The sequence below is a fragment of the Pecten maximus genome, chromosome 2 (genome assembly GCF_902652985.1).
Source record: "Pecten maximus chromosome 2, xPecMax1.1, whole genome shotgun sequence".
NCBI classification, from domain to species: domain Eukaryota; kingdom Metazoa; phylum Mollusca; class Bivalvia; order Pectinida; family Pectinidae; genus Pecten; species Pecten maximus.
In genome coordinates, this window is record NC_047016.1 from 47,927,111 (window position 1) to 47,950,398 (window position 23,288).

The 23,288-nt window shown below is 37.9% G+C and overlaps 1 protein-coding gene across 2 annotated transcripts in view; it reads right to left on the reverse strand.

Annotated features, from left to right (window-relative positions):
- Nucleotides 1–2,927: 2,927 nt before the first annotated feature.
- LOC117322312 (oxalate:formate antiporter-like) overlaps nt 2,928–23,288 on the reverse strand; it is a 33,183-nt gene continuing 12,822 nt past the window's right edge. The window contains exon 11 of one of the 2 annotated variants that reach the window (XM_033877165.1): nt 2,928–3,082. In XM_033877165.1, the coding sequence (XP_033733056.1) occupies nt 3,021–3,082 (62 nt within the window). In that variant the 3' untranslated portion in view covers nt 2,928–3,020. Of the gene's footprint in view, nt 3,083–21,302; nt 22,476–23,288 lie in introns of those variants that run through there. The other variant, XM_033877166.1, reaches the window with a different exon arrangement.

The window sequence follows — 23,288 nt, forward strand, 5'->3', positions numbered from 1 at the left end:
AAACATCCATTCCAAGTTGGAAAGAGCGTAGAGAGGAAGATGTCCTCTCTCGGCTCCGTACCGGGCACACATATCCTACTCATTCGTTCCTTTTGAAACGGGAAGATCCACCAATACACTATACATGTGACACTCAATTCACAGTGTAGCGTTTTCTAATAAAATGTTCTGATTTCAAGCACATTGGTGATAACTAATATATAATTTACTGCATTACTACTTTTGAGTCCAGGATATGGGAACTCTTTTCAAATCCGTGGATTTGAAAGCACTATATATATATGGATTTGAAAGAAATCGATCTATATTATAGACTTTGGTATCTTTTACTTTACTCTTTTAGACGTTATATTTATATCACAAAGTTCCGTAATCTATTCGTTATATATGTTTTATTATTTTGACCCACTTTTTTATTTTATCATAATGATTTAAATATACAATACGAATGCTTTTAAAAACGAATTTTCTATCTGATTTTAAACTGAAATAAAATAAAATGATAGTATTTCGTTTGGCCCTTAATGACCAAAGCTGTCGATGGGGCGTAAAACCTAAACAAACAAACTAACAAAATTTTCATTTGGAAACTGCATCAGAGAACGGCATACAAGGTATGGCAATAATCAATGGATATTTACAATACTATACAACGTATACTTGCATATACAGTGGAACATCCCTAATTAAGCCGGATTTGAGAGGGTTCGGTTTGGAGAAATGATTCATTTTTACCGGTCAGGATCCGGGAAAAAATATTGACCGAATGGCTCTTTTTATCTTTTAAGCAGTGTTGATATTATGTAAGTTAATGAATACATAAACCGCAGAATTAATACCAATTAAAATAATTACATAAGTTTGTATGACTGATTGTAAACGTATGCCATGATTATATCATTTCACGTGTTATTCAACAATGCTGTCATCGATGCTGACTTGCATCCGGCCTGTCACTACCTTTCTGTGATTAAGACGCCCGATAAAGAGTCATTATTTCATTCAAAGCTAGAATTTTTAACAAATAAAAATAAGATCAATAATTTCAAACATTAGCCAGTTTCTACTAACCTTATTCAGAATTTCGATCCTGCATTTTAAAATGAAACCTGATCCATGTATTATTTTTCATATCGTAAGCAAATTTGTCCCCTGCAACAATATACCGTTCGGGGCCTCATGCAAATAAGATGCGAAACTCCGGCTTTCTAGCTGTATCACCACTTCGATAATGCATGGTGATTTTCACGGGTTTCTCTTGTCAGTTAATCTTGATAAGTACACAATTAACCGTAATGCTCATCTAGTTGTAGGTGTTGCGTACCAAGTCTTAATTGCTATAATAAAGAAGGATCGATTCCGTATTAATTATATATTACAGAACCTGTTTGAGTTTGACTATAAATAATCTTTCAGTCAAGGGGAGAAGCTTTTAATTATAATATTACTGTCTCTAAATCATACAAACAAACAAAAAATGAATTCATATAGAGTGTGTGTTGCGATGTGCCTACATTAATATTACTACATTCCAGATTTGATTGGAATATCTCTGTATTTAGAACTTCCTGCGATAAACGCAAAACTTCAAGGATTGTCATCATCCTAAATTTCCAAAGTCACTTAACAATACAAACTGTATGACATCCCACACATGATGGGTGTGTTCCCAATATGTGATAAGACTGTGTACATATTTGACTTCAACAATTTAAGCAACGGATTTGAAAGCAAAACTAGCGAAATGGAGACAACAACGCCGCCTTCGCCAACGAAAAAGTATTACCATAACTTTGCCTCCTCGACTTTTTGCAGACAAATATTAAACACAGATGAATTTGTTCTTAATTACTTATTCGGAAAGAGCTATAATTTCATCAAATAAAGAACTCTATGAGAAAGTGTCGTTTTATTTCCACAAATTTTATTATATACTGAGCAATATCGTTACAGGATGGGTCTGTCGAAATGATTGGCTTGGAAATTTTATTATCGCAGTTTTCAAAGTCGACCCAAAATATTTTATTTTGATCTGTAACTAGGGAATCTTTCATTTCAGTATATAGCCTGTCAACTGTCATTTCTCATGGACACATTTTGTCGTTAATTACAAGTCGTCACAGTTGGCTTTTATGACTTGGAAATGAGAGATAAAGTCATTAATTTCAACAGACCTGATAACCTGCCATTTATGCATAATTATTGCATATAATTACATGTATGATCCAGATTATCAAGGTGTCGTTTAAAGATTTTAACACAGTTTACCACTTTGTTTTTAATTTAAGAATATTGATAACCAGTCCTCCCAGTGATATACTGGCCCAATTTAATGACTGCATGCCCTTTTGGCATTGCGAAGAAGACGTTCAACGAGAAAATACACGCGGCGGGCGAAGGATCGAAAACTTCGACGGACAGAGGACTGACAGAGGACTTTCGTAAGCTCATTTGCCTTTCGCAAAGGCCGATTAAAATGCTAAAATTCATCTGCGTGTGTAATATAACCCTATCTTTGATTATGTGTGCAAGTTGGGAGATGGGTTAAAAAGCTTTAAATGCCCAAACGAATGCCGATATAAGCGGTGTTTCAGGGGCTACATACATGAATGATTGATTCCGTGAAGGAAGTGTTGGTTATATGCTTGAATGAAGGAGCTAAATTACATGTAAATTACATGCCAGAAAATGTTTTAAGAGAACATATATCTCTACCATTTCCATGCATGATTTAGCAAACGCGTTGTGCATCCGCAATTAGGCACTACCGAGGAAATTGAGGCAGCAAAAGCAACTACTAAATTGTGATCTTGTCAAAATACCATTCAGAATTATATTGTTGCAAATTTCGTCGGTATTTTCCTTAAAAGCCGCTTATTCGTTACTTGCAGAAGTCAAACAGGACATGCTGGCAGAAATAGCGCTGAATTATCATCGGAATGGTAAGCAGTCAAGAGGGCCGCGGTTGCTGAGTGGTTAAGGTGTCCCTCTGAGGCACCTCTTGGTTGCGAGTTTGAAACTCACGTGGAGCAGTTGCTTGGTACTGACCGTAGGCTAGTGGTTTTTCTCCGAGTCTTCTGGCCTGTTAATATGACGTTAAACACAGTAAAAGAGACATTGCGTTATATTATGGTTTCAGCAAAGATAAACGTCACTGACGTTATATGTATTTAGCAATAGATACAATATACTGTAAACCTAATCATTTTGGTAATCTTTAAATTTTAGCGCCCCAGACTTTACTTAATGCACACCAACAGTACTTTTCAAAGAAAGCAATATGCAGAACGATCATAATTTAGCGGAAGGCATTCAATGGAGAAATTGCTAAAACAATGTGACCGTTAAAAGAAGGTAACCGTTAAAATAAGGTAACCGTTAAAATATGCATATTTACAGTATAGATATATATATAGATAGTAACACAGATGAAGAGGGAAGACAATTTTTATAATGTGGCCTTGAACTCACGATCTAAGACACCTAATTGCCTAGCCAGAATTACCCGCAATTTGTACCATTGCACCACATCCACGTTCTGAAAAACCTGGATCGCAATATATGTATATATATTCATGGATGCGAAATAGACACAAATTACATATATTCAACACAATACAACTACGACAAGAAATTAAAATCTATATATAGTTTTCGTCAGTGAAGTTTGGGGATAGACGTGTGCGAATCCACTGCGAAAGACAATTAGAAAACCAGAATGGTCGTAAACAGTACATAGAAGATGATAACTCCCTACTTCAATCACTATATTAGAAAATCTCTAAAAGAACAAGGAATGTGTATGTACAGGTATATTGGGAACCGGTGTCGCCATTTAAAACATGAATACGTGACATTCAGTGTGACGACAAGCCTCGGTGGTCGACGCGACCGATTACGGGGACATTGGATCTTACCAAATACCTCTCAACGGAGATAATGAAAAAAATAACTAGGATCATTACGCCATTTGGGCGATCCCGTTTCCGGAGGGGACCATTCGGCATCACACCGGTGCCGGAAATATTTCCGAACAAAATGTCAGAACTGTTAGCTGACTAAGCGGGAGCCGAGGTCGTTATCGATGACACGCTGTTTGATGGGAAATCGATTTAGGAACCTGACCGGAGTTAGGCAAATGTTCTCCAGCGGATACCATCACCAGGTCTCAAACTCAAAACTAATTATATCTTAAACAAAACTTTCATTTCAGACAAACATAATTTCTGTTTTGTATGGGGTATTACGTACATGTACAGAGTGACGAAGTTAAAAAACACCGATCAATATGGTTTTAAAGAGAATGTCGTGAATTCCTTTCTTCTTCTTTTTTTTTTTTTTTTTTGCGTTTCCGGTAAATGCCCGGCTATTGTGACGTGCATAACGGCAGTGCAACCTCTGGAGACAATAAGTCCATCCAAGCCCTTCTTGTTTACGACGTCAAACATCTTTCTCAGATATGACCCCAATATCTGACAATACTATCCTTTACCTTTGACCCAGTGGCCTTGAACTTTTAAGTCAGGTGATTTTATTAAATATTTTGATCTCTTTCCTTTCATTACAAAATACCCTTGACTTTTGACCTAGTGGCCTTGAACTTCGGCCACGAGCCAAATGCTGCCTGAAAAGGAAACCAAATGAAGACATGTTTTTCGAATTTCCGTTTTATGGCGTGTTATGACGTAGGCGGAGATTTAACAATTGATGTCTGGTGTAAACATGTAAACAATTCGAGCTGTACATTGTTAATAGATCTGGTTAATTTGACTGTCACGGAGTATATGCCGATGCTGTCGTTGATAAATACACATAGCGTGAAAGAATACCACCTAGGTGTTAGATACTCATAAGGATGCTGACAGCAATAGATTGTTGTATATTATTATGCAATACCACCATTAAATAGATTATAACACACTCAAAAAGTTTGAGCTTTTTAATTTTACCTTTTAAATCTGATGAATAATCAATTACCTCGAGAAGAAATTATATCATGCATCTTTGCTTTGTTTGTGACTTTCTGCCTTATGACCACTCACTATAGGCACATTGATATTACTTTGTTTTAGTTGTAGCACGTGTAGTTCATTAAAACTATTTCTACACATTTTGTACCCTTTTATGTACTTTGTTTGTTTGTTTGTTTGTTTGTTTTTTTGTTTTTTGTTTTGTTTTAGAAACAGTAGGTCAACTGTAGCTGATGTCGCATCTTTAAAGAGAAGATCCAATCACACAGGTGAAACAGCAACTTAGTAAACCGGCTGAACACTGGCTTAGTCGGCGAAACGAAACGTATCAGCAGGCGGAGTCATGTAGGCGATAAACCAGTAACTACTGAACACTGACTACAGTCGAGCCGGTCAGACGAATCTTATCAGTAGGCGGAGTCATGAAGGCGATAAACCAGTAACTACTGAACACTGACTACAGTCGAGCCGGTCAGACGAATCTTATCAGTAGGCGGAGTCATGAAGGCGATAAACCAGTAACTACTGAACACTGACTACAGTCGAGCCGGTCAGACGAATCTTATCAGTAGGCGGAGTCATGAAGGCGATAAACCAGTAACTACTGAACACTGACTACAGTCGAGCCGGTCAGACGAATCTTATCAGTAGGCGGAGTCATGAAGGCGATAAACCAGTAACTACTGAACACTGACTACAGTCGAGCCGGTCAGACGAATCGTATCAGTAGGCGGAGTCATGAAGGCGATAAACCAGTAACTACTGAACACTGACTACAGTCGAGCCGGTCAGACGAATCTTATCAGTAGGCGGAGTCATGAAGGCGATAAACCAGTAACTAACTAAAGCCAACAGAATATTGACTTCAAATGGTGAAACAAACCTTATCAGTAGGCGGAGTCATGAAGGCGATAAACCAGTAACTACTGAACACTGACTACAGTCGAGCCGGTCAGACGAATCTTATCAGTAGGCGGAGTCATGAAGGCGATAAACCAGTAACTACTGAACACTGACTACAGTCGAGCCGGTCAGACGAATCTTATCAGTAGGCGGAGTCATGAAGGCGATAAACCAGTAACTAACTAAAGCCAACAGAATATTGACATCAAATGGTGAAACAAACCTTATCAGTAGGCAGAGCCATGAAGGCTATAAACCAAAAGGAAACAATTTCTCTAACCAACTAGTGGCCCAATCTCATCACCGATAAGATGCATGATAACATTTGAACGTTTGCTAAAAGTTATGCACTTTCTCCAGTTAACCATCATTTAATGATAAGTACAAAAAATAAAAAATACTTCAAAATAATAATAAAACAATTGCGACACAACACTTATTCTTTTATTTTTGCTTTTTCAGAAAGAAAGCAAGCAACATGATTGTCACAAAGATAGTGGATTCCTGACACAAGCGAATGGTTCTAAATCTTACTTGACCTGGAGTAGACGGAAAAGATCTCGTGGTGCGAAATGAGCAAGAGCTTCTTCTTGACAGACTAGGTCAGAAAGTAGAAATTTCGATGTTTCGTAAACAAATTCAACTGTTATGGTTTTGTATTAACGAAAAGGGCAATACAGCCTTGTTCCGAATTTAGATTGGGTTGCATAACCGTTTTAGAAGTACGAAGCAGCGGTCGTGACAGCTGGTTCGCGTGTACTCAACGAGACAGATGTTAATACTTATTCCGTAGAGTTCCACATTTAATTGCGTGAAATTTTCCATTTTCAACGCTGTCATACGCCGTTACTACCTGGTGCGTTATGTAACGAAGCCAACACGATCATGTTCAAGATCAGTCACATTAATATTAACAGATCCCTTGTGATCAGCAAGTACAGTTAAGTATAGCAAGATGGCCACGCTTAACCTTGCCGTTCGGTCCAGATATATTGCTATTATTATAGGTATTATTCAACAGCGTTTTTCACACTTCGCTTACATCCCCTTCGAGCCTCTTGTTTTATATCAGTTCGTGTTGTCCTGTCTTTAATTATAATTATTGTCTTCTATTTTCCTAGTATTGCCTTTATCCTTTAAGTAATCATAAATAATCATACATTTTCACGTTGGTGTAACCTTCGTAAAATCTGAATAAATCGTAATTCTCGTTCATCAATACCTCCCCCCCCCCCCCCCCCCCCCCCCCCCATGCATTAGCACCAAGTTCTATTGTGTTTCGTTAGGTATGATAAGCTCTTCATCACTCCTCCACGATTGGCACGTTCTATCAAGCTCTCATATGATTCGTTATCGTATAATAATCGTAGCAAAATATTTGTAAGTCAAACAGTTTGCCATGTTTAACACGATTTCACTACAGTCCGTCAAGATCACCACGATTATATCCCACGATCACTTCCCTTACCACGCTTCATTCAAATTGTGGAGATAGTAGATACATGAATCGTGGCAAAGTGTACACCCAGAGTTATGGCAAGGTGTGACAAGGGTGGGGGTTCGCAGGGTGAAATCATGGTGAGCGTAAGGGAAAGTAGTGGATCGTGGTGATTGTGAGAATAGCGACAAATTTTGATTCTCAAAACCTTTGCCAAAATTATACCCCCTTCGATGGCAAATCTCACGAGAGCATGGTAATCGTAGATGAGTGTTCTAGGACTTAAAATACCTAAACAATGGGCAACAGACCTTGATGCACTTGCGTAGGGGGTCTTAGTGAACTTGGAAACATAACGGAAATCGTGACAAATTCTGAACAGGATCGTGTTCGTATACCACAAACGCTTCAGGTAGAAATAGAACAAATTGAGAGCCTACGAGAGACTAGGAAAGGGAAATTCCCTGTGCTGAATTGTGGAGCTTCACGATTTGTTTGGATCGTGGATGGCATCGTTGACATCATGGTGAAGTGTCAGTCCAGCATAACTGCTGGTTCCATTTTCGGCAGTTTGGACAGGATTGCATAACAAAAACACGTGATTGTTCTGCTAGGATCGAAACATTAAAATAATAGCACACTAAAAACAGACAATAACGCTGATTGATCGGCCAAATTTTTAAGCTTACAATATTTGTCATTGGTTATAAAAACGCCATATTTCTGTAAATAGTCTAGTTTCAATAATTCCAACGCTTCCCCAAAAGCAATTTTCAGATAAGGAACGGAGTGTCATAATCACAAATCATTGGGGAGATCTGATGATATTTCGCAGTCCGAAATAGTTCTAAAAGTACACGTCACATCGACACAACACTGTCATACCAAACAATTGATTCGTTTCAGCATTGTTATCCAAGTGTGGTGTAGTGGCCTCTACACATGTCAAGATTAGTCAGAAACATTTCAGATACCAGTTCCTTAGCAGAACGTCGTCAATGTTAGATTTCTCATATGCGTTTTTTTTTTTTTTTTTTTTTGTAGTGCTACGACTTCTATTCCAGATATTTACAATGTGTCTCTTTCGCAAATATTCCCGTTGGAAGATAGTTTCCGCGTCACTTTGGATCCCATGACATCAATTATTCACGGCAGTTACTGAGATTTCTAAGAATGATAGGAAGCATCTAAACAATAGGGATAGCTCATAAAAATTAAATTGGGAAAAAAATTACTGCGTGTTCGAATCGATATTGTTCGGCCGAGAACGCTATTCATTTTGAGAGGGGTACATCTTGGATCAAACAGAAATTTGACGAGATTTCTACACTTTGGTTTGGTTTGTTTGGTTAACGTCCTGTTAACAGCCAGGGTCATTTAAGGACGTGCCAGGTTTTTGAGGTGGAGGAAAGCCGGAGTACCCGGAGAAAAAATCACCGGCCTACGGTCAGCACCTGGCAAACGCCCCACGTAGGTTTCGAATTCGCGACCCAGAGGTGGAGGGCTAGTGATAAAGTGTTAGGACATCTTAACCACTCGGCCACCGCGGCCCTACTAAACGTACATAGATGAGAAGTTATTCCCGTTTGTCAGAATGTACGGTTTTAATTTTATTAAGTTACGTGAAAAAATGTTATCTTAAATTTGTTTCCATTTCATTTGATGAAACTCGTCCCGAAGTTCTAATTTTTGGTCGCAAATGCTTAAACCTAAGACCCATTTCATGAAATATCATATGAAAAATAAATCTCATTTAGGTTATATATTAAGATTCTTGAACAATTTTGGCATTTTGCCATGATAGGACAATAGATTGATGTAAGTTTATGTTTTCTTTACATACCCTACATATAATGACTTATTCGGTTCATTTTTTCGCCAAATTTTTATCACGATATCTACAGTACTATAAACTAACGACGATTGTAGGGCACTTAATTAAACGCTTCGTTTGTATTCTGTTTTTTTTTTCGTCTTCCAATGAATATATATATATGATAATATTGATATCTGCTGACTGAACTTGTTTTCACCAAACTCAGCCAAGCACGTGCGAATTGGAGCGAAGTGTTTTAAAACTTCGGATATTGGCTCATATCCAAGACAACGCCAGAACAAAGTCAGACCCAAGCACGTGATAAACATACCAAGTATTGATTTTATTTACAGTAGATACATAATATCGAAAGATTTTTTTTTCGAAAACCGCGAAAACATTTAATCTTTTCAAAATGTTTTCTATACATGTTGACGGATCAATTTTTGGCATAAAAGAACTTGAAATAAGACAATATATCTATATACCCAGGAGAGTGGGAGACCACAATAGGGTTTTCCTATCGGACACTAAAATGTGTTTTATTACACTTCAGGAAGGTAGTTAAGATTGTGTGTCTAAGACTTAAAGGAACCACGACTGATTGATCGTCGTCCGAAATGATGCGAGTACAGATGGCATGACTTCGTCACATTCGGGGAAATGCACATTTAAGTACGTCAGAGGGTCCACGCCGATCAGGATTGTGGGAGCGGATTCTTTATGGTGATATACCGTGGCAGTTAAGTCTCATTTAAGGGTAAAGTTGAGAAAGTCAATGAACGGCAGAAATCGGTGTTTAGTTTATCTGCATACAATTATATTAAAGTACATGTATATGTACAGTGCATGCATGGATTTGGAGAGTCCTTCTGAAATAGCTTTCATTCTAGCTGCACATATGTATAGTTATACGAAAACTTATGTTGATACTTAAAACATCAATATGTATAGATAGAGATAGATATCTTTATTTCCTCCAATTGCATGAAGATTACAGAACATATAAACAGGAAAACAATAAATTAAGAAATGAATAATTGATATGAAAGAAATTGAATCCGCCATCGCTTAAGTATTGCGATAGCCTAATAAATCTATTCCGTTGAGCGTTTCTTTTACATTTACATTTATATATTATAGTATTTCAAATAAATATTTGGTCATTTTGGCGATACTGATGGAATTCAGCAACATAAATTGTTCCCACACATCATCGTCTATTTCAATAGTATCCCGGCTTCCTAGGATCACCTTTGTCATGCTATTCTCGTCGAGGTCGGCAAACATGACATAGTTTGCAGTTCCCAGGACATTGACGACGTTGTCTAGTAGCGAATCTCTAGTTTCCTGTAGTTTACAGCACTGAATAATAAAATGAGCTATAACGTTACTGCCACGCTGTCCACACAATTTGCATACAACTATTTCTTTAACATGGAGATATGAGAGTTTAATCATCTCGGCTAGTTTCCAAGTATATGCTGGGTGTTTTTCTCCTAATATATAAAGCGGATGTAACGTCAGGCTCGTGTGGATGTCCGAATATATGCTTAGCTCTTGTCTTTCAGTTAGAACTTCTTTCCATTTGGTTTCTTGATGAAAGTGGATAACATTTGTTATGAATTTTTTCCAGCTGGTTTTACCGATTGTGTCTCCATAGAAGAAAAAATCCTCAAATAAACTACTTAGTTGATATTTGCGATGTATCCTGACGACATCGGGAATAAAACCTGTCGTAATGGTTTCATCTACTATGAAGTCACACAAGCGGGCATTAAAGATCCTTTTCCAGATAAAATTGGGATTCCCCCTACTTAAGCGATTCCAAAACAGCAATTTACATTTGTCAACATGTGATTGTATTTCCCATAATCCCAAGCAGTTGATTGTCACACATGTGGGAGAGTCGAACTCGAAGCCTTGACATCGCCTTGCCACTTTCCGTTGTAGTATTTCAACATCTGTCCATGTTGTTGACCGACAAATATTGTTCCACAGTTCGCACCCGTATGTTAGAGACGGTAGTAGGATATTCTTCCAGATAATTACACTAAGCGCTGGGGACATTCCATTTTTGTGTATGCCTAAACCGATCATCGAGTTAAAAAGCTTTTTAACCTTTTCCATTTGCTGACACACACATTCGTCACTATTGAGCATTGTAGTCAGAAGAAGTCCAGCATAGGTAACGCCATTTTTATATTGGAGCTGATTGTGCCCAATGTAGAAGGGGGTTTTGGGTACAAATTTTTGCCTTTTCTTCGATTTTTCAAAAATAACAATTCCACTTTTGTCGCTGTTATAGGTCATTCGCCATTTCAAAGAATATTCATAGACAATGTCTAGTTCACGCTGCAAGTGACTTGCAGAGGCAGCAGCAACAAGAGTATCATCAGCTAAAAAGAGTCCCGGTACATGAATATCACCTACACGTAAACCGTTCATGCCACGGTCAAGTTCTATGGCGAGGTCGTTAATCATTACTAAAAATAGCCACGCAGATATCACTCGGCCTTGACCGACACCTTGCAAGACGTCATAGGGTTCTGATAGGCGTCCTCTATAAAGAACACGCGAAGTTACCAAACTAAATGAATCACGTAGTAAACGCCATATCTTACCGGAAAAGCCGAGTTGTGATAGCTTATAGAGTAATCCATCAATCCATACGGAGTTAAATGCTTTTTGGTTGTCGAGGAAAGCGACCAATACCCTTGATCCGCGATCTGTATAGTGAAGGATACTTTCTTTAATTGCAAACCCGGCTGTCAAACTACCACATTCAGATCTGAATCCTTGTTGTAGCGGCGAAGGAAATCCAATGTCGTCGGATCTTCGCAAAATTCGGCTAAATAGTATTTTCTCAAATACTTTCTGTAATACGGATGTGAGTGTGATGTCACGATAACTATTAACATCCATTTTATTTTTCTTGCCACCTTTAAATAGACTGATTACAACTCCTTGTTTAAAATACGCTGGATATTTTTCCACTTTTACAATGGCGTTGAAAATTGTAGTTAAGAACGAAATAAGTCCTTCACCCGCGTATTGGCAGTGTTCGCTAACAACACTGTCGTGTCCGGGAGACTTTCCCGCTTTCATGCCTTTGATAGCTTGTTTCACTTCATCATCCGTTACTTTATCTTTCAGTAGTTCACAGTCTTTTTCCTCAGCATTTTCAACAATTTGTGCCAATCGACCCTCGATGTCTGCTTTGAAATCGTCATCAAATGCATCGTTATTGCAAGGTTTCGCTAATGCAGCATAGTGATTATACCATACACGGTGGATTTCATTTGAGTCTCGTATGACATTGCCGTCAACTTGTAATTCCTGACATGTCTCTCGGATAGAGCGACGTCTCCGAACGAATCGATAGAATGTGCCTACATCTACGCATGCGTTTTCTTGTAATTCGCGAAACTGTTTCTGTTCGTATGCCTGTCTTGCTTTTCGCTGTTCCCGTCGGAAGTCACATTTAGATAGTTTATAATTTCTATAGGACTCAGCATGGCTATCGCGAGGTTTCCCGTTTACTAGCCACACGTTCCGATGTCGTCTCATGGCGGAGTGTAGATCCTTCAAGTTACCATAGTTCCAGTATGGTTTTAACTGACTTTTGAACGTCTTTCCTGTTAAAGATTTTATAGAGGCATTGATAAGGATATCTGCACATGACTTTAGGCAGTCGTTAATCTCCTCTATTGTACAGTTTTCAGGATTTATTCTCATTTCGGTAATCGCGTGATTCACGTCTGTTTTATACTTATTAAGTTGCTTGTCAGTAGCTTTCCTCCAGTTGAAGATCGCAAAAGGACTTTCGCGTTCATAGGAGCCAACGGGTCTTCTTTTGTAATCAAATCTCACAGGCAAATGATCGGACATATTATTCAACTCATCGTCAGTGATAGAACATTGTCCTACGAGATCGACCTTATTATGTGGAACTAAAATATGGTCAATTAATGATTTAAAGGCTCCATTACAAAATGTATAGTCTGGTCCTGTTGCCCAATTTTGACTATTAATTGATATTAGTTGTCTTTCTGTCATGAAATGTCCTAATATATCACCTCTAATGTTGGAAGTTACACAGTTTTTACTGCCATAATCAGTAGATAACGTCCCATTCATATCTCCTAGAATAAAGACCGTTCCAGTCTCCGTGTACTTATCGTAGAGCGATTCTACAATTTCTAATGTGTCCCGATAAGCGTCCAAGCTAAAGTTGGTAGACGGCATTAACACTCCGATCATATACAGATCTTGTGAATCCTTAGTTCGGACGCGTATCATCATAACACGATCGTTCCCTTCATTTATTAACGGTATAACGTCAATATCCCGTCTCCAAATAAACGCGGTTCCGCCACATCCTCGCGAACTTGCTCTACTCGTCACATCCGCAGGAATTCGTCTATCAACCCGAGCATATGAAACAAAGGATTTATCTACACTATCAAGGTAAGATATATGCTCTGGTAACAGCCATGTTTCACATAGAAACATCACATCAAGATTTTTTATACGCTGACAAAGGTATGTAGTATTATACATTATCCCTCTGGCATTCCAAGTCTCTGTACGAAGAAGTGACATTAGAATGGAAAGTATTAGAAAACAACTGACCATATTAATCGAATGTTTGGTAGGATCTACTGTTAAACCCGTTTTCACCGCGTTCCTCTCTTTCGCTGTTTGGAATCCAAGGCCTTACAAGAACATTGCTTGGCCAGAATCCTTGGCCGATTACTTTGTCATAGTGATCATTTACAACATTCACCCGTAGTGTGAATGTTGGCGTATTTCCGTTCCTGGCGGGCCATTTCTTTAAAACGCGTACAAAAGTCAGTTTAACGCCTCGGTGAAGTGCATACTCCTTTACCTTTTCAATGACGTTTTCATCTGTCGTGTCTCCTCTTACTCTCGACATAACGATTCGTTTGGTTCTTGGCTTGCGGTTAACACCCGAGAATTGATACCCAGTAGTGATCGTTTCTATATTATAAACCGTGTTATCAGAAGTGTCTTTCGCGTGTCGTATATTCTCACAGCCGTCGTCCTTATATTGTGCGAATGACGTCACACCAGCAGAGTTTTTGTCGTTATATGCGCTTTTACTCCGCGTTACATCCGAGTACATCTGCTGTGCATTGCTATTGTCGATAACATTAGTAGTTTGTTGCTGTTGACGCGTGTCATGGTGTTCGTTAAAGACGTCGGAAGAATCTTTAGTGTTATCGTTGCTCGAGATTACGTCCGTCACATTTCCCATGTCATGATTATCAGTAACTGTGAACGAAGCTACAGATGGAATACAATATGCTTTGTCTCCCTTGTTTCTCTCTTTTATTTCAGGCAGAGTTTTCATGTTGTTTTTGATATTGTCAATTTTCGCATTTAAGCCTTTTAAATCTCTTTTAATGTCTTTCATGTGTTTTTCATGATCGTCTCCTTGTACTATAATTTCATTATCCTTGCCTTTTAATTGTTCATTATGTATCCTAAGTTCATGTCTTAAGCGCATTTTTTCGCCGTTTGCGCGTTCCAGCTCGATTTTCGTATTACTAAGCTGGCTATTTGTTTCCGAGAGTTCGGTTTTTAGTTCCTTTAATTCCAATTTTAAAATTTTAATTTCTTTGTCTTGTTTCGCTGTTAAAGCTTCTAGTTGTGATTTCATATCGTCTCTCATGTTTATGATTAGCGTAAACAAGTCCGCCCTATCGTGCACGTCTACGCTAACACCTGTATTCGCTAAGCACACGCGTGCGTTCATACCTGTGTCGTTACCTGTATTACCTGAGGTAATGTCACCGGGTGCAAGGCTCCTTTGGGATTTCTTTGAAAGAATACTTTTTATTTCTGCAACGTCATAAGTTCCTTCTATACAGGAAAATAGAGTATAGATATCTTCTAATATTTTATCTTCCGCCCTACTATTGCCATGATTTGTTCGTTTGATAAGTACACCTTGCGGAGTAAGTTCGTTTTCTGAGACAAGATACTCGTATATCGATTGTCTAACGTGTGTCAACCCATCATCAGATCCTTTATAGATGCTACAGAGCGATTGTTTAAACTTGACCTTATCAAGATTACCAACAGTATCTCTCAAATTAACATAAACTTCTTCATTTGTTTGCTTTTGTGAAGCTGTGAATGAAAGCTCACCTTCTTCGTCATCCCCGTTGGGAACCTCCACTACTTGTTCAGCCATCACAGCATATTGTTCATACGTTTTTGGTGAAATATCACATAAATAATGTCACTTTGATCTCTCCAAAGGTTTACATGAGTGCATATGTCTCTTACACTTCCAATATGTAGATTTCCACGATACCAGCCAGTAATAAACACACAAGAATCTATGTTTTTCTTGGGGTTCAACACAACACCTGTGGTCACTTGACACACACACCAGCATAGGACCTTTGTGTATAGGTCGACTTCGTGCTTTTGGATATATTTACAAAAGGATTCTAACAAGATATTAAGGTATTCATCTGCGCAATAAACGAGACCTTCAGCAAAACAAAAGAATGACAAAAGAAAAACAAACAAACAAACCACTCAAACAAATAAATATATCGTTTTATAGGCGGAACTCTTGGTTGAGTTAATTATTCTCCCAAGATTTTCAAAATACAACTTAAATATTCTTACTACATTTTCAGACACACAGCTCACTTGTTCAACCTAGATTTTCAGACATACAGCTTACATATTCTCACTAGATATCAAACATACAGCTTACATATTCTCACTAGATATCAGACATACAGCTTACATATTCTCACTAGATATCAGACATACAGCTTACATATTCTCACTAGATATCAGACATACAGCTTACAGATTCTCACTAGATTATCAGACATACAGCTTACATATTCTCACTAGATATCAGACATGCATCTTACATATTCTCACTAGCAGAAATACTTATTTCACTAGATATCAAACATACATCTTACATATTCTCACTAGATATCAGACATACATCTTACATATTCTCACTAGATATCAGACATACAGCTTACATATTCTCACTAGATATCAGACATACAGCTTACATATTCTCACTAGATATCAGACATACAGCTTACATATTCTCACTAGATTATCAGACATACAGCTTACATATTCTCACTAGATATCAGACATACATCTTACATATTCTCACTAGATTATCAGACATACATCTTACATATTCTCACTAGATATCAAACATACATCTTACATATTCTCACTAGATATCAGACATACAGCTTACATATTCTCACTAGATTATCAGACATACATCTTACATATTCTCACTAGATATTCAGACATACATCTTACATATTCTCACTAGATATCAGACATACAGCTTACATATTCTCACTAGATATCAGACATACATCTTACATATTCTCACTAGATTATCAGACATACAGCTTACATATTCTCACTAGATTATCAGACATACAGCTTACATATTCTCACTAGATATCAGACATACAGCTTACATATTCTCACTAGATATCAGACATTCAGCTTACATATTCTCACTAGATTATCAGACATGCATCTTACATATTCTCACTAGATATCAAACATACAGCTTACATATTCTCACTAGATTATCAGGCATACAGCTTACATATTCTCACTAGATATCAAATATACATCTTATATATTCTCACTAGATATCAAATATACAGCTTACATATTCTCACTAGATTATCAGGCATACAGCTTACATATTCTCACTAGATATCAAACATACAGCTTACATATTCTCACTAGATTATCAGACATACAGCTTACATATTCTCACTAGATTATCAGACATACATCTTACATATTCTCACTAGATATCAAACATACAGCTTACATATTCTCACTAGATATCAAACATACAGCTTACATATTCTCACTAGATTATCAGACATACATCTTACATATTCTCACTAGATTATCAGACATACAGCTTACATATTCTCACTAGATTATCAGACATACAGCTTACATATTCTCACTAGATTTTCAGACATAAGATACGATTTCCTACCTTGCTATTATTAAATCTATGAAGTGTTATTTTCATGCAAGAACATTTTTTATATCTTGGATGTAATGAATGCAAAGATTTACAGATTGATTGATAGGGCTTGACGTCATTGTTCCGGTTAAACCGAACATTGGACATACAACACGGAGAAATAGCGAATACACGGGGTTCTTAATCCCGACTCTTGATGGATATGTTGAAATTTAGAGCCAGGTCTTGTGTCTCTCCGTATGGTAAATATTACTATGGGGTTTTGATCTCAGTCCTTAAGAGGCACGCAGATTGTGTGTTAGTTTATTTGTTTGTTTTCTGGGTAAATTACCCAATAAACAGCAATTGAGGCGGTGTATCCTTGATAGTTGGTTGCTACCTTACTAAACAACATATGGGAGGCCCGTCGCATGTCTTCCAGAGCAATTTAGGGTTGAGAGTTTACCTAAGAATACAAAGACGACAGCATAGACCGATCCGTTTCTCAGCTTCCCGAGAAGCGCAAAGCAACATGGGTAGGGAGAGTATCTTGGATTTAAATCTCCTGACCTAACCCATTTAGTCAAAGTAGTATGTTCTACTTTATCAACTGCTGCCCTGCAAGGCCGTAAGAATGGTACATGCTGCCAGACTTGCATTATCGTAAGAGGCGCCTAAATGATTTGTTATCTTTTCTCTTCTTTCTAACAACTGTTTCAATGTCTCCCCTGACGCTGTCTCACTTAAGGCCTTAATTCGAGCGATCGCCCCTGTGAGGAAGGGTTTGGGTTCTGTCCCCTAGCCGAGATATACCAGAGTCGATAAAATGGTAGTTGCCACTCCTACTAAACGCTAAGCATTTAAGGAATGGGACGACTGGTTCGCCTGTTGGCAGTGTAATATTACCGGATGCGGGGTCCTGTTAGGCGGCTTCGGCAGTATGCTTCATTGGGGTAGCACTATAAAGTCGACAATAGTTCCACGCTATCACATGGAGACAAATACGTCCATATCGCAACCTCCAAAAGCATATAGACACGTCTTTACACGCGGGTATCTCGCACACAGGGTCCGCCTTAAATGACTCTAGCATAGATGTTACAGTCAAAAAATTAAAAAAAAAAACAAAAACAAAAAAAACTGCTCTAGGATATTGTCATCTGTTTCTATCACTATCGTGGGAATTTGTTGGACTCCGTCTTTAAAAAAGAGCAAAAATGAAGACATTGCAGGCCAATTTCCCCGACGGGAATCGAGCCGGAGTCTTTGGCGAGTTAATCAAGCATACTCCATGAGCTAATTGAGAGGGACTGTATATAACTCTATGTACATCCAACACCGACTGCTTTCTTTAGAAAATTATTACACAAAACATCTCAATCATCCTTCTTCCATTCGTATAGTCTAGCATTCCGTTTTGATTCAGCAAAATCGCTGACATTTAAAGCCATGCAACACCTTCACCAGGAAAATGTCAGCCAAACATAAATCACAAACTTTCAGTATCTTGATTTAAAGAGTTGAAGCAAGCATACCGGGACACAGATGAGGCCCCAAGAACCTAAATGCTCTATGACAGTGACGATAGTTGTTAAAATAAGCATTGTTTCTTCTGCCACTACACACTCCAAGTCAACTCCCTGAGCAATATTCCCACCCAAACTATTGATAACGGATCATTTGACATCTGGCATAGCGACGTCGACATCCTAATAAAAGACGGTAAGTAACCTGTTCAGAATTACATCAAACACAGCATGGTTAACAGAATCAGCTCTGATTTCTATAATAAACCATATAAGTCAACAGGAAATATTTACTAATAATTATATAAAATATAATAATATCCTTAAAATCTTTGCGTGGTTAAAGAGTAATTATCCACTATATAAAATATATTTGGAGGGTATATCCATAAAGAGGTTTCCCTCTGTCTAAAACAGTAATATTATATAGGATATACATTTCCTGTCGTGTTTGCAGATCAATTATATACTACCGTGTTTAAAGTTTCCAAACCCCGATTTCATCAATGTTCCTTAAAGTCGAAGAGAATTTCTTAGTTAAGGATGTTTCTTTAGATTCTGTAATGCTTTTCTATCGAGAATAAACGCATTAAAGAATTTCCTTAGATTGAGGAGAACTTCTGAGACTGAGGTCAAATACAATGTTGCTGACGTTAAGACGGAAAACCCTTCTAAACGGTACAAGAGAGACAACCCTTATAGCACTGCATAATGTTTGCTTGTGAGAACTGTTCGCACTACAAGGAGGATATCCTGGCCCGGGAGGATATCATGGTCGGGAGGATATCATGGCGGGAGGATATCATGGCCGGGAGGATATCATGGCCCGGGAGGATATCATGGCGGGAGGATATCATGGCCGGGAGGATATCATGGCCCGGGAGGATATCATGGCGGGAGGATATCATGGCCGGGAGGATATCATGGTCGGGAGGATATCATGGTCGGGAGGATATCATGACCGGGAGGATATCATGGCCGGGAGGATATCATGGCCGGGAGGATATTATGGTCGGGAGGATATCATGGCCGGGAGGATATCACGGCGGGAGGATATCATGCCGGGTGGATATCATGGCCGGGATGATATCATGGTCGGGAGGATATCATGACCGGGAGGATATCATGTCGTGAGGATATCACGGCGGGATGATATGATGCCGGGAGGATATCATGGCCGGGAGGATATTATGGCCGGGAGGATATCATGGCCGGGAGAATATCATGGCCGGAGCATATCATCGGTCGAAATCTTATATCAATGCTTGATAAAACTTTATTTAGAAGAAAAAAAAATCATAAGCAGCCAGGTATTGTGTACTGATATAGAAGTATTCTTATTTTTGTATCTGTGTTCAACTTCAGACATTAACGCAGTGATAAAAAGAAGGATACTTACTTAGTCTTGTTTTTCAAGGGTCTACATGCATATCTTTATTCTATGTTCGTATTTGTTATCGTTTTGTTGATTTTAAATTAGCTTTTGTTTTTAATCACTATGTTGTACTGGCCCAGCCATAGAAACCACTGATAGTTTTTTTTGTTTAAAGTTATATTATTCATTATATATGATTATTTGTATGATATAAATAAATTAATATTAATATATCATATACTATTATTTATTAGTCATTTTTAAAATCGATGCTTTTTCGACTTAAAGTGTAAGATATTTCCTAGTGAGCGGTATCCCTAACAACCAGAATATTCTAACCTATATATTTCGTAATTACATCTCCTGTAAGGCAGTAAGGTATATAATTGTTGTGTGAACAAAGCTATGGCTCCGGTTACATGTAGATACAAAGGGGGCTTGGACTTTAAAACTTATTGTTGAAAAATAAGTATCTTTTTTTCTATGGGGACGTACTATTAGAATGAAAAGACAAGATAATCAAATGAAATTGCCCAAAGTGCATGGATATCTTCTTTTAACAGCAAAGGTACAAACGATCTCACATTCAAAGAACAGTCGTGTGTGTTAAGTTTTGCAAAAGTATTTTATAACGGCTGGATAATGGTATATACGTTTTGAAGGAATAGGTCATTGGGTTCTTAGTTTCACGGGGGAATAATGCATAAATTGTAAAAATGCCTCAGAATCTAGACACATGGTCCATCCGAACAACATTAGTTTTGGTTCCATAATCTAACGTTCCTTTTTGAAAGAACATATACCGAAACATTGCCACGGATCGAGACTAATAGATATTCTCTATCGGAGGAGTATATTAGAATCAAATTTGGAGAACAAAAATCTAAACATTAACTTCATTTCGTGAAGTACAATATATAACAATTACAATATAAATTGAGAATTTCGAGAAATTCGAAAACAAGTTTGTGAAGTTTATATAAAATCCGTCTCTAGCAATTATGAACAAATTTTCACCATGTCCCAAAAGTCACAAACTTAAGTTTGTAAATGCTACAGTTGTTACGTTACACAAGGAAAAAAATATAAAAATCTTACTATGCAGCCAGGAAATCGGGAAGTTGATGAGAAACACTTGATTCCGGAATAGTGTTCCAAGCATAAACTCTATCCATCCGCATTACTGCAAACATTTTACAGTTAACAAGGACAACCTAGATATAAACAAGATATGACGCAACCTAAGAAAGTTCATAACGTTTTAATACATTTATATAAATAAAACATAAATGACGAGGTCATCTCTGTACATAGTAATATTGCTAAATAAAAGCAAGTATACTATAAAATCACAGACTCTTTAGAAATATTTGTTTCAGAAAATGAAATATCATTTTTGAAATAAAAACTAGGTTTAAAGATACAATATGTACAGGCATGTCAATAAAATACAAAGAACAAAAAAAATCGCACATATCGCACATGTATTCATCGGGACTCTTCTGGACATCAGGGCATAATGACAGACAAATTCACAGACACGTTTTACGTCACAGGTCATAAACTTGATCATTAAAATTCATGTTTCCCAGCGAGAAAACCACGATGTCTAGATATAAGTGTTTGATGCACTTTGGAAACTAATGTTAGTTGTCACTCTCCCTGAAGAAAATGCTAAATTCATATCTAGTCATCGAAGCATAGCTGATAAATATTGGCACCGTCGCACATGTTACAGACAAAAAAGCACATCATAATCAAAATGGCTTGGCTACTTCACCGCATAATGTTTGTTTGTTTTTGTTTAACATCCTATTAACAGCCAGGGTCATTTAAGGACGTGCCAGGTTTTGGAGGTGGGGGAAAGCCGGAGTACCCGGAGAAACACCACCGGCCTTCGGTCAGTACCTGGCAACTGCTCCACGTAGGTTTCGAACTCGCAACCAAGTGGTGAAGAGCTAGTTATAAAGTGTCGGTACACCTTAACCACTCGGCCACCGCGGCCCCTCACCACATAATGCACAGGTAGGGCGAAACAAGGTTTGGACAGGGCTCTATTACTGCAAACGTGGAAGGGAGTTTGAAAGAGAGGAAGGAATTTACTCCAAATACACCAAGGCTATTCAGTTGCAAAAAAAGAAATCCCATGCGTAGTTATTTGTGGTGTATGTGGTATTTATGGGACAGGTGTAAAACGAAATTAAACCCCACCAGTAAGGTTTACTTTGGTGAAATCGCGAAATTAAACCACCACGGAAATAACCACGTCTACAGTAGACTCGGAAACTTCTATTTCCAACACATGTGTTATATAAAAACTTCAGAGTCAGTTCTGTATTCGTCTGTCCTGTCAGCCTTGCCTTTATATGTCTCTTCCATCTCCTCGCTTTTCGTTGAAAAATAATGAAATGAGAAAACCTGAAAGGAATAATTGACATAGAACTTAGCATGTTCAGCCATCTATAAATAAAAGACGAAATTATTGCTATGCATATACATCATAGTAAGATCTGCAGTGATATGTTTTTTTATGAATACAGAATGAAGAATAATTATTATTGACAAATGAATATTTTTCACAATATGAACATTCTATATGATCTTCTGTAGTCGGAGCCGGAGCTTACAATTGTTCTGTCACTTTAAATTTTCTAAAAGCCGGACTGCTAGAGTCTGGCTCATGAGATTGTGAAAATGTGGGCAAATCTTACGCATCAGATCCGAGGGGAAATACACAAGGGCTCAAGCAAGGATTCGAGCTATCGAGCTAATTACGATGAACCTGAAACCTTGTCAGGAACCCTCCTACATTGTAAGAGCTTTCACAACACAGGAAGGTGGATGATTTCGTACAGAGCCAAAGCAAATTCTGACAAAAAACCCAACCAATTTTATTATGTCTTAAGCTCCACCACAGACCTCACCCCTAGGGAACATCGGATTTTAATAGTTAGCGTCATGAGTGATATTCTCCAAAAGTATTGCTTTAAAAAACACAGTTACGACGCGATGCTTTCGAATTCGCTCCATGCCTACCTCAGCTGGACCTTTACTGACCACGCCCCTGCTATACCAGAATATATGCCAATATATGGGTGAAAGTGGCAATACAGTGTCAACTGTTCAGAGTTCTTCAACAGTTTTGTAAAAGAGCTGGGGCTATATTGTCAAAAACAACGGCATATCAAAACAACGGAGAAGAAACCCCTACCAGATTTTACTGAACACTAC